The following is a 13,864-nucleotide window of genomic DNA, read 5'->3' on the forward strand; positions in this document are numbered from 1 at the left end:
CATGATCTATATACTCCCATTATTTTAAAATTTGGAGAGGTTAATTGTGAGATTCACACCTACAAATAATGTTAAATTGAGAAATAAATTTGTTGTTTTCCCACACATCATTTAAGTGATTGCCCAGAAGGAGCAACTGTTGCCTCTCTCATAGACAAAGTATGGAAAATGACAAACTTTAAAATGTTATATCTCATGACCTATATATGCCATCCTTTTAAGATTTTGAGGTGTTACTATAGACATTTAGCTACCCCTACAAATACCGTAAAATTCAGGTTGCTAGAGGCAACTTAAGTTATTATGAAATTCATCCATTTGTGCAGTTTGAAAGATGAAATTTGACGATGGAAAAGGTGGGGTGAAATAGTCTCGGCAGCCAGACCACTATTTCAGCGCTGGGGCTTATCGATTGGAGATTATAAGCGCCCGCGCTGAAAAGGTGCTTATAATCTCCATTCGATAAGCCCCAGCGCTGACTGGCTGCGCGAGACTTGGGGCGAAATTATCTAATCCATTGTTCTATTCTATTTCAATCTACCATTCCAGTACATTCCACCATACTGAGATAATCTATGATCCTATCATTCCAGTCCACCATTCCATTCCAGAATCCAGACGCCCTCGTACTCAGCCTGGCTCGCGCTATTGTACATTAGGGCGAGCCAGGCTGGGTACGAGGGCTTTGTTGTTTCTTGTAAGAACTATTTGATTTGTATTGTCTAAAAAAAAAACAAGAAAAAAAACATTAGGGTGAGCCCGCGGCTGGGCACGAGGCTACGCCCGAATATGGGTACTATACGTAAGCTGTCATAACGTAAGGGAAAGTCCCATAGAAAGTCCCGAAAGTAACGGCTGGGTGCATTCCCTGGTTTTATGAAGAAAGTTTAGTAAACGCTTACTGGAGTAGCCCGATCAAAAAGACTAACAGATCATAGATAATTATAAGCCGCTTATCAGTAGAGAGAGGTAATTAAGTTAAGTTATGTAGCTAAACATATATGTAGATATAATATGCATGCAGTGATTGGAGACCTCGCAGATCATGGTACCAGATAAACATGAATGATACGTACAATATTATATAGTTAGTAGCTATTTTTCCTTGAATGCATACCGGGCATTTAGGTAGCTATTATGAAATGCAGTCAGCAAGTTATAGTTTTATCTGACCACATTTACACTGCTGAGTTGACTCTTACGCAGTTACGCTCAACCCCTTGTTATGTCAGCTTGTGGGGGATTGGCACATAAGGTAACCATTTTGCATGGCTTCTTTGTTAGCTTGGCCTATTTATTTTATTTCAAAGACTTCTTAAAGTAGCAAGTCTGCAATAATGGTCTGTGAGCACACTGCATACATGCCAACAGCCTGGGTACACATGGAGCGATTACTATATTCTGCTGCCATGGGTTATTAGTTAAAATGCTGCTAATCCAACAAATTTAAATGTAGCCAAGGTTGTTGCAATAATTAGTCACTCATTTTACCCGCAGCACACACCCATGCATCTTGCAGTGTGAGTTCCTTCCGGCTTCTTCCAATGTAAGGCTGCTATATCTTGGAAACGGCCAAATATTATGTGAATACTCTTTGTGACTGCAACTGCATGAGATAGCTACCCAGTCACATGTAAGACAAAATTCTATCCCAAGAATTCACATACATACAACATAATTCTTGGCCATTCTATGCTGGAAAACATAGCCACCTTTATTGGAAGAAGGAAGAACTCACTCTGCAAGATGAGTGTAAAAGACTGTAAACCTTGTAAAGTCACTATGCATATGCCAGCAGCAGTAGTTCTTAGACACTCATGCTGGTATCCCAGTTCAAAGAATACACATTGACTGTGGTGAATGGAATAAGTGGTTGTGGATGCATGCATTCAGTGTGTAACCAAGAGGTGATACTGGTCTCTACCTTTGTTTTGTTTGCATATAAACATTGTCAATATCAGTGCAATTCAAAATTATTTATGATAGTGCAAAGATGCAATATTGAATGTAAATGCATGTCAAGTTGATAAAATTACTTAAGTCAGGTGATTTAACAACTTTCTCTGACCCGTAGTTAAATGGCTGTAGAGTATAATGGGTGGTGAGATGTTTATCCCGGTGGATACACAATCTCATCTGGTGACCTCTAGTCCTGGTTTTAGTTCCATAATTTGAAAAGTTTATAGAAACAATGTTATGTAAAACATGATTATGGTGGCTTTATATATAGTTCACATTTATATGTTCAAGAGTTTCCCAGTTTAGATTGTGAAGCACACTAGACTATCTGCAGTGGCAGAGGAAGTAGTTAATATGAGGGGGCTGACTGGAGTATAGAGTCTCTGGCAGCAGGGGGTCTGGGGGGCGCATCCACCAGAAGCTGTAGCCATTTTAGTTTTCACAATGTCTCAAAGTTCACCAAAATTAATTTATAGTAATTTTATAGGTACTAAAACACCAACTTTTAGTCAAAACTATTTAAGACAGGAAATTTACCAGTTAACTTTTTTTTGGCAAAACTTTTAGCTGTTGATTACAGGGTTAATGAACATATATAGCATTTATAAGCAGCCTATAGCCACCTGCATGGAAACACTTGATACAATGTCCACAGTGCAACAAATCCAGCAAATAAGAATGTTCAAGTCAAGTACTAATACATATTTGTTACCATGTTTTTACTGTAAATAGTATGCAACATGCATTTTAACAAGTATAAGAAAAAATAGGAATTTTAGGGACAGTGTATAGTGCTGCAATAAAAAGTACTGAAACAAGCTGGATCGGAGTAGTACATAATGTCCAAATACTGTAAAACAATAAGAAGTGAATATCCCTACTGTGCTACACTCAATGTAGTAGGGATATTCACTTCTTGTTGTTTTACAGTATTTGGACATTACATACTACTCCGATCCAGCTTGTTTCAGTACTTTTTATTGTAGCACTATACACTGTCCCTACTCTAATATAAAATTCCTAATTTTTTCTTACACTTGTTTGTAAATTTTTTGCAAGTTCATGACCACTAAAATTATAGCCTGCTTTTCACAAAACCAGTCACAATATTTTAAAATAGTTAATCACAGCACTATTATACTAGACTGTGACTCATACAATAACAACTGTTCAGTGAGTGTGGCTCTACATAAGCCTGCGGAGAATAATTGATGTGGATTCGTGCATACCTACAGACTGATGAATGGGCGTGGCTACTATATGTCTACAGACAGTAATTTACATAAGTGAGTGTAGCTCACGAAAGAAGCAGGGCTATGCTATGACGTGTAGTAACATGTCTACATTTAATTTAGTACGTGGGGTCAGACCCGAATAATTTGTAAAGCGGAACCTGGATGACCTGACTCGTATTGTTACTAAATAAACTATATTTATTGACTTACACATTGCTATATAGTTCACCTCGAGTTGCTCTCACTGATCGATATCAATGGCAAGTCACATACGCGTGACCAGCGACCACGTGTATTCGAACAGTTTGTTGCAATATACACTGGTAGATGGAAGCCGTACTGTAGTCTATTAACACTTGGCAGTGGAATGTTGACTGATGGCCATGGTAAAGAAGGATAAAAGGTAAGACAATAGTGCAAGCATTGTATGTTTATCAATATACCAAAGGTTTTTTCTTAAGTGAACTAGTAATGTTTCTGTGAAAGAATTAGGGCTATAGCTGTAGCCAGTTTTCCGCTACGCTTAGTGTCAGGCAGGCAGGCAGGCAGGCAGGCAGGCAGGCAGGCAGGCAGGCAGGCAGGCAGGCAGGCAGGCAGGCAGGCAGGCAGGCAGGCAGGCAGGCAGGCAGGCAGGCAGGCAGGCAGGCAGGCAGGCAGGCAGGCAGGCAGGCAGGCAGGCAGGCAGGCAGGCAGGCAGGCAGTAGAAAATTTCATTTAATAAATTTTTTTTAAATTCTGTAGCAACTTGATGGAAACGTTTCGGGTTGATCTGAAGACACTTTTGGGCTTGGTTTTACCCAACCAATACTGTCATGTCATTGTGAGGAAAAATTGCGGCAGGTTTTTGGGATATTGATCGCCCCCACACCTTCGATGTCCCTACTATACAGTACTATCATATTGTATGATGCTCTGCCTTTAAGACTCTCTACTGTGTAGCTAATAATAGTTCATCCACCAGCATAATGAGGTAAACTGTAAAGGAGCATGTACATTATTTTTCATCAAGAATCCCTATAAACCCTATAATACAAAACCTTTCATTTTTCTGTATACTCACTTTAGACGTACAGGTTCCCTTTTAATTAATTGTGAGAATAATGATACCACAAAGCTTGTGTATAGTAGTTATATGCATAGAGTCTGGTTGCTAAGTTATATAGTTGTATCATCCAAGTATACAGAATATAGCAATTATTCTGTATCCCATTGAGTGGAAGTTTATGGATATTAGACTGAGTTCCTGTTTGAGTCACAAGATTTCATTCAGATTGTGTAGAGAATTAATCATAACTACTTGAGAGGCACTGTGCCATCAATGAACTATATGACTATAAATCTATGAAGCATCATTTTGTTTGCGGTTGGTGGAGTGGTATCACATGACATGCAAGAGCTAAAAAGATTGGAAAATGGCAAGTATTACTCTAAGATAGAACAATGAGGCCATCAGGCCTACACTGTACATTGCTGGGATTGATAGCTGGACCAAAATTAAACACAGATTGTAATTTAACATTTAAATCATCGCAATAGTATAGTGTCACTGTGTAAAGGTTTAACTATTGTATTGTAAGATTTAGTAGGTGTCAACATAGTACTGATGTGTTTTGTATAGTAACGTTACATTATTGGTAGCAATACCATTCACAGTTGTTATGATGCCACAAACTAGTCTGAATGGCTCTGGTACATGGTGATAAGTTAATTAGCCATTAGCATGCAAAGCCATGCTATCTAGCTGTATGGCAGTTATCACCCAGTAGAGCACTTTGACACTCCCACACTGAGATTTAAGCACATATAAACTACTTGCTAGCTGCATGTTGTTATTAACCATGGAACCTCTCTATTACAGACATTTTGGAACCCCAAATTTTTGGCCACTTTTTTTGCTGTAATAGAGGTTTTCCTCTTTCAGAGGTATGCCCAACACTGCCTTTCACCATACCCACTATGTAAAATCCATACATAATTGTATGTACTGTATCAGTTTGACAATCAGTTTATTGATAAATATATATTTTATAGAAGATACAACATGGCTGCATTAGAACAAAGGAAGGCTTATATCGCTAAGGATGGTGAAATTCTTTATGGTGAAGAAAAGGATGAATACCTACTAAATGGATCAGATGACAGTGCAGAATTTCACAAACATACTGGAATGTATGTTAAAGGCGGTCATATTCTGTGCGGTAGAGCAGCAAAGAAAGAAAAGCTTACAGATGATGTTAGAGAGGCAATAGAAAAGTCAGGGATGAGTAAATGGTTAGACAAACTTGAAAATGAAGCAAAGGAGAAGCAAATGAAAAAGAGACTTGAACGTAAAAGGACTGATCAGACTTCAAAATCAATAAATCCTATCGATGCAAACAGCTGCAATAGTCCTTCCAATAACATGATGGATAAGAACTGCAATCAAAGTACTCCAGAGCATAGTACAGGTACTGAACACACATCTAATAATTTCTCCAACAATTCCAGTGCTGCAGACAACTCAAATGGTACCCACACTAGAGGATCAAGAGGTGACGCTACTGATAGCACCAACAGTCACTTTAAGACCGGCAATGATGACAAGCAACTTTATGATTCATTTCATATCCCTCCTTACACTGGAAATACCCATCCTACTGATGATAAAACTGCTGGTAATAGACATAATGGTGACAACAGTGACACATGTGACTTTGGCTATAATTCTGGTGATTACCCTAATGCTCTACATCCTGGGAACACAAGCCAGTCTACTAGCAGTGCAGTAGATGCTAAAAAGGTTCATCATAGGCCCAGACATCTGAATGAAATGCAAGTTCTCCTTCAGCCTGGTGTATTCCCTCCACCATCAGCTTCAAGAATGCGTCACAGCAATCAAGAACATCATGCAGATGTGGTTGGCCACCAAGAAACAGCAGAAAATTATAGCATGCTAGATGAAGAATTACATCACAAATTGTCTTTGGCTTTTCCTCAACAAGAAGGAGACACTAGAAAGAAAACCACTAAATCAACTAGCTATGAAGAGACTACTTTTAAGCAGAAACTTACTGATGGCTTGATAAAAGTCAGGAAACAGTTAGAAGTTGAAGAGGAAGTGACAGCAGCTGACCCTACAAACAGCACACTACCAGATTCAACAGAAAAACCAAAGGATGGTAATAAAACATTATCTACCAGCCATGGTTCATACACGTCCAAAACTGATGAAGAAGTACCTATACCAGAAGAAAAGAAATTGCCCTTTGGATCCAGCAAGAACATTTTCACCATGGACAGCATTCGCAATTCAACATACAAAGTCCAAGAAAGTAAAAAATCCATTAAAAAGATTCATTCCAATGTTGTGGGATTCCAATAATAACTACATATACACGGTGTGTACAATGTATGTACATGGACTGCACAATTGTGGTATGATGCTATTCTTCTAATTTATAAGTGCACTTAACTATATGTGTACATAGAATTATTATGACACTGTTTGTAATACACATATATGTATATGTATGTTGTAAGCGCCCAAATATACCGTTAAATTAAATTGCTATTATATATCCATGTAAGTTACATAATAGATAATTATTTAAAGTACATCTTACTTTATTAGAAATCTTACATGCTTGCTAGAGGTACATACATGTAGTGTACTTGTGTTCAGTGTTTGTGTTGCATGTTTACATGAATAAAATGACATGTTGTAGATGTACTAATATGTGTTGTGTATTTAGAAGAATCAAACAGCCACTTCTATACAGTGATTTGCAACACATCACTTTGGGAAGAACTGCTCCTCTTCAAATAGCCATCATGGAATGGCATGGATTATAAATGCCATACACCACGTGAAACATACTGTTTGTATATACAAACATTGAGCTGTACAACCCTTATGTGTTATAACTAATCAAGGGATACTAAATTCCTTTAATACATCAGCGCAGCAGTACATGGTTATAATGGCTACATATTGTCATACTGAATTAAATAGTCACATCCATGCAGTCCTCTGTGGATGTGGGGCAACTGCATTGACTTTGTTGATCCCCATGAATCTGCTCAGATGTTTCATCATTGGCTTACGGACTTGTTTGAAATACAGGCCAGTACACAAGTGGGTTGAAAAGCTGTATTAAATACCCATTCTTTGGAATAGTCACATATTCCACAAGCTCCTGGTAAGTTGAAGAGCTCCTTCCCAGAATGCACAATTGTGTAAAGAGCAGAGTAATAAATATGTCACCCAAAATGAGCACAATTAGTGTAATGAATGGCTTCATGTTCGTCAGATGCTGTGTTGCTTACTCTTCAATGCTGAGACCATCTCAGACTGGCTGTTACCTCCTGATAACTTTGTCTCCTCGATCTGCTTGTGAACCTGCAGTAGCGGCTTTTTTTCCCTTTTTTTTTGAAACCATCAATATTATGTAGTGAGAAAAACAAAACAATTACAACACCTCGGTCACATGCAACTGCATTAGGCCTTAGCTAAAGCAGGCATGGCAATGAAAATACAAAAGGACATACAATAAAATAATTAATTTCAGTTATCCAATTTACATTATTACGGGCAAACAAATATTCTCTGAGATGAGCTAATGGCAATGGCTGCTGCTTTATCAAGTACTCTTTTGCAGTGTGAATATGGTTTGTTCATAAAAGCTTTCATAGCACTGATACTTAATTCCTAAGAAAGCAGCAAAGACAGCCAATTTCCACCATGTGGTACTCACACAAAAAACCTAAACAATCCAGTTCAGCTCTCAGGTATTCTGACTTACACATTTTCTTTTAATGGCATTGCAGAAAACATCTGTTGGAAGTAGCTATGTGTGGTATACAGTGTTAGAACAAAATGCATACTTAAATAGTGGGTGGAGATGTAGAGAGTGTCAAAAGTCTAGACCTGAAAGTGCAGAGTCATGAAAATGTGAGGATAAGTGCATGCATGCATGCAACATATTAGTGTACATGCTATAATTATTTGGTGAAATGGAAGGCAGGTGGGATCTGGGGAGTGCCAAACCACCTGACCCGCCGTTTGTAACAAAAACTATTCAGTTTCATGCATAATAGCTGCTCAATTGCCCTGTTTAGCATAATAGCTAACATCTGGCTCTGCATTTCAGATTTCCCATGCATTCATTTATGATTACCACTACCATGCACCGACCTTGGAGAAATTCCAAGAGTAGCTAGCTAGCTTACGTGACAGACACAAGTTACCTCCAGTGCCTAACTGGCCGATAAAAACAAACAGCAAGCAGGGAACTAGTCACGTGATGTGTAAGTCACATGATGTGTAAGTCACGCAAGAAGCCAAATTAACTGAATTAAGTCTTGTCGAGTCCCTCTGTCGAGAATTTCGAGCATCTATGGTTTCAGGTAAGCGTTACATGTTTGTTCAAATACAGTCTCTGTAAGATTAAATGTGTGATTTATGCGGTGAGTTGCAGTACCGCAAATTGTTGATTGCGATAGTCAGTGACAATGATAGGCAGGTGCCGTGACGAGTTATGACTAAACGAAAGCTTGATAACATTTCTATTCGTAAGCACTAGTACTGTACATGCTGTACATGGTTGTTCTCATTTTTCAACAATTGTTGCTGGCAGCTATATGGTGAAGTGTTAATGAGTTCCAGCAGATGTCTTTGTCACGTGCTTGTGGAGAGTTTAATCAGCATCAGTAATGACAAGATTTCATATTAAAATTATTTATGGTATTATGAACGATAAGAACTCGCTTGCCAGATGGTTTGTGTGGGTGCAGCAACCATCAGGTCACTCCACTGCAGGAATGTTGAGAGAAAATCGGACCACTTTGCATACTCTGTGACAAAGCAATCACCAATTACACGTTCTTGGTGGTTGAATCTAGATTATAGGCCACCAATTGTAGATTCCTTGTTTCCTGTCACCTGCCCACATGGTAATTTTAGAGCTGCATGCAAATTTATTATTGCATTTGATAGTCACGTGACCTAAATATTAATACTGGCAGGGAGTTGTTGTATAGTCATGTCATTGGGATGAAGACTAGGTTATTGGATAGTGGACTCTGATGTGAGTTTCTGATGTTATTTAGTGCATGCCGACCTAATACTAGCAGTGAAGCTCTTTAAGTAGCCGTCGAGATGCACATCAACACGAGTCCCATTCTCAATCTGTTATTAAATTCAGGGGCTTCCCTAAAGAGCAGTAGAGTGGCACAGTACCGCTCTACTTTACTCAAAATTCCTTTGATGTGGTAATAGGAATGTATATAATTAACAAATTGACTTTGATGTTGGTAGCAAATTGACAGTTTCACCGCTCTACTTTATTTTGCTGGGGAAAGCTCTGATTAATGTTTGAAACATTCGGGAAAATTCATACTTTTGAAGTTGATGGTAAAGAGTCAGGCTAGTAAGTACAACCATAGATAATAGACACCCCATACTGGATTGGAAACTTCTAAGCGCCACCTAATCTATCCGCGCTTCGCGCCCCTTATACTATACACAGTACCGGGAGTATATTTTATAAGAACATGTTTTGCTTACTGGTGAGTAGTAAACCTACCGCTATGGAATATAAGGTTTGGCCTATTCATAGTGGGTGTACTGATGTGTATTAGGTAGAAGTTTGACAAGCGCGAAAGGTGATACTTGACTAAACTGGAGCGAATATACCATGAAACACATACCAGTACACGTAGCATTAGTTAGTAATAAGCATCAGCCTTAAACTAAACTTGTTCACCCCGCCATTTTCACAAACATGTTCATATACTTTTTATACGAAAAGCGCCTATACCAATAGTAGGCCAATCGCCACCCAAGAAACAATCTACTAAACTTACTAGTTAAAGCAACCAAGCTGTATCCAGACAGTAAAACAGAATCTTCGAATGAAAAAGAGTGCTTGAAAACTTCAGGCGCGAAACGCGGATAGAACAGTAGTTTTGTATGGGCACTATACGTGTGCTTCCAATCCAGGTAGGGGTGTCTATTATCTATGGTACAACACTAGCTAGCATGTGTCACCACAAGCATGCAGCCCTATACATAAATGCCTTTCTGGCTGTTTAGGAAACACTGCAACGCTTCAAATCTAACCTTCTAGAGGTTTGAATCTTAGCTAAATCTTTCAAATCACAACTAACCTTGAATCTAGCAAATCACAACTAACCTCTCCTGAATCTGAGAGAAAAAAGCTAATGGGAATATCCTTGATATTAAATAGCAGAATTTAACAATATAATAAATAATAGCCGCCCACCTGCACGGTATTTTTTTGTCTGACTAGGACTGGGAAACAAGGAATTTACAATTATTAGCCTTATAGACAGTTATAAGACAGTTGTTACACAATGCCATGGGATTAGGCTCCATGATTATTTGTGCAAGCTTTGCAGTTTTGTTTATGCTCTCCCCCTTGTTCCAATAACAAACAAGCACACAAAAAAATTTAGAATGTTCAACTAGAGTAGGGACCATAGCACATCGATAAGAAGTACTGAAACAAGTTGGAGTAGTGCACGATATTAAATCACAGTAAAACAATAAGAAGTGCTATATCCCTACTGTGCATTTCCATTATGGTATCTTGAGCACAGTAGGGATAACACTTCTTATTGTTTTACTGTGATTTAATATCATGCACTACTCCAGCTTGTTTCAGTACATTTTATCGATGTGCTATGGTCCCTACTCTAGTTGAAAATTCAAAATTTTTCTGTGTACTTGTTTGTTAACTTTTTTTTTTGTAAATGATTATTATGACTGGTGAACCCACACATACCACATCTGAAATGGCACAGCACATCCCAGCTATATCAATTATTGTCTGAAAAGTGAAGTATCCATTACGCCTATGTTCAACCTATTAACCATTACACAGCAGTACAAATCAAGAACTGTTCGAAAAGTACCTCTGCAATCAAAATAGCCACTATGAAAAATATGGACAATTTCCGTTACGAAGGGAAGCCATCACATGCTATTGCCAAATTGACACTTTTCACTGTCAGCAAAGATGAATGGGACACAAAGGAGGATACTGGTAAGTCCATGAAAAATGCATTGTACGTACTGTGGTATGCCAAAAGGCACCTCTCAGGCCGAAGCACCGTTGAACAGTGAAAAAATCAAGCTCAGTCAGTAAAAAATTCCGTTAATTTTTTTTTTTTTTAAATTCTGTAGCAACTTGTTGGAAGTGTTTTTGATTGATCTGAAGGCTTGTTACTGCCTTATCATCGTCAGGGAAATTGAGGCCTGTTTTTGGGTGGTGTTATGCCGTGGGCCACGCCTACTCCTTTGTGGTCCCTACTATATAGTACTATCGTACTGTATGATAATTTATACACATTATCCCAACTACTAACAGATAAATTGCCACCCTAACTTAAGCTAATTCTGTAAATCCTCTGGCTGTATTATGGTATTCCAGCTGTAGTCTCGTATTTGTGTGGGGGTGGCCTGGTCACTGTTGCACATTTCCAGGAATGCAAGTAGATTACATCACAGTAATGTTTTACACTAAAGGATGGTGTAATACATCTCTATGAGTGGATTGTGGTACAGATTGTACTAGTAATGTCTTTGTGATGTATCTCAAGCATTGTTGAAGGTCTTTCTTGACAATTCTCAAGGCTGCCATTTCACAAATTCATAGTGAACCATTTGATTTCAATTTTGAGAGCTCTGTACTAAGGGAGTAATGGCTTCACTGGGATATTGAGAATTTTAAACTATGAAAACTTAACCAAAGTCATGCAGTGACATATTAAGTATATCATACTTAAATTATGAACAGGGGCATATCCAAGGTGGTTATCTGATTTGGTAGTGAGTTAAGGTACAGGAGTCTGGAAGGTGTAGCCCCTTGCTGCTGACAGATTTTGAACATCTTAATGCTTCAAAATTTTGATTCATGATTTCATGGGTATATAATAAACTATTTTCAATGCATGCATGGTTCCCTTTAAGTTGTAAATGTCAAATGATGGCTCAAATGATGGCTTATGGTTGCATGGTCAAATATTGTATTGACCCAAATATGCATAGTTATATCCAAATTCAATATTTTAAGATTTAGCTGCTAACTTAGTATATTTATATCATTCTTTAATACTCATTTAAAACTGTAGTCTGTTATATGAATGTTTTATTAGGTAGTTAGATTGTCTTGTAGAATACATCTGACTGCTCTATTAGAGTTTAATAAGGCCAGTAAAACTTGATTACTTGTTTTCATCCACAAAAATTCAGATTTCCATGTTGGCAGGAGGTCGTTTTTCATCATTCATATTGAAGAAATTACTCCAAATCAAGCTGTCTGTTACTATTAAGGTTAGCTAAAGCCTTTTAAAAACTAGTACTTACTTTTTACCACCGTTTCTGAGGTGAAAGTGACATTTTCTGTAATGTAAAATGATAGCCAGCCTTCTTAGCATCAAAATAAGTGTGCACTTGATTGATAACAGCTATAATGAAATTAGAGGCAGTAGGGTAAAAGGGATGTAGGCAGGAATGAGAAACAATTAATCAAGTTTGCCTGGCCTAAGGGCCATACCCTTGGCCATAACCCATGCATGTTCTTCTTTAATATGTACTTTTGAGGATCAATATCAGTGTAAGTTTTCTAATACACTGTAGCTGTACATACTATACCCTGAATTTACTCTATACATTTATGCTGCCAAAATAAGACAGGTCGGTGTTCCCTGCTGGCAAACTGAAAAGTTTAAATTTCAAAGGGGGTTTCCAGACCCCAGTAAATATGCCCCTGATGAAGAGAACGTCAGTTTTGGTTGTTGTGTTACCCAGTAGTGCTGGACGGTATTGAAAATTATAAATAAACAGTATCCGATATCTAAAAAGTATCATGGTATGGCGGTATATACATAGTAGTGAATGTAGTAATCATTACAAAGTTATTTAATTTGAAGACAGTAAGCCTTTCAGCTCATTCCAAGTTACAATTCAAGTTGGATAAATACCACAAGTAAAATGTGCTCAAGTCAAACAGGTTACAAATACATTTTACTGCTGCAATGTAATGAAACAGTAGGCTGGCACTACACAGCAAGCAGTAGACCTCATATTGACTTGGGGCAGGGAAAGGAGATATAGCAGAATAGCGGAAACAGTGGGATTGGCGGAAACATGGCAGCTAAATGATCATTTCCAGATTACAGATAGCCTAAGAGCACTATACATAAGTAGGGTGAAGACTCAATAACTGTTAGCTAGTACTGTTAAACATAATGTAGCTAGCTAGAACTCACCACTATTGAAGCGCATGTTCTTTGGAGAGCCGATTTCTCCAGTGTAAAAAAAACAAACCATCATAACCTCAACATTAGGCATAATAAATAATCCTTGATCTGCTTTTAAACTATAGCCTCATTAATCTGTCATGTTGCAGCACACTGTATTCAAAAGGCATGTTACTGGTAATAAGCACCTAGCCAACATTCTCACGTAATTGAAAGACCACGATGATATGCATGTTAAAAGAACATTCTAGCAGAGGGTTATGTGTAATAATGTACTTTAGCTAGGCGCTTATTGTAGCATGCGCTTCGAATACGGTGTGCTGTAAGATGACAGATTGATGAAGCTACGTACAGTTTAAGAACAGATCAAGGATTATTATGCCTAATGAAGCTAAGCTTCAAGTTAT

The 13,864-nt window shown here is 38.0% G+C and overlaps 2 protein-coding genes across 3 annotated transcripts in view; both read left to right on the forward strand.

Annotated features, from left to right (window-relative positions):
- Window positions 1-833: 833 nt before the first annotated feature.
- LOC136269255 (general transcriptional corepressor trfA-like) lies at window positions 834-6,751 on the forward strand. The gene is made up of 2 exons (XM_066064781.1): window positions 834-969; window positions 5,226-6,751. Exon 2 carries the CDS (start codon window positions 5,236-5,238, stop codon window positions 6,553-6,555), a length of 1,320 nt encoding a protein of 439 aa, XP_065920853.1. The 5' UTR covers window positions 834-969; window positions 5,226-5,235; the 3' UTR covers window positions 6,556-6,751.
- Window positions 6,752-8,464: 1,713 nt separating this feature from the next.
- Window positions 8,465-13,864, forward strand: part of LOC136268424 (tyrosine-protein kinase receptor UFO-like) — a 59,313-nt gene continuing 53,913 nt past the window's right edge. For both annotated transcript variants that reach the window (XM_066063761.1, XM_066063762.1), the window contains exon 1: window positions 8,465-8,579. The gene's annotated coding sequence lies outside the window, so the exon portion shown is untranslated. The remainder of the gene's footprint in view (window positions 8,580-13,864) is intronic.

This window comes from Dysidea avara, chromosome 10 (genome assembly GCF_963678975.1).
Source record: "Dysidea avara chromosome 10, odDysAvar1.4, whole genome shotgun sequence".
Classification (NCBI taxonomy): Eukaryota; Metazoa; Porifera; class Demospongiae; order Dictyoceratida; family Dysideidae; genus Dysidea; species Dysidea avara.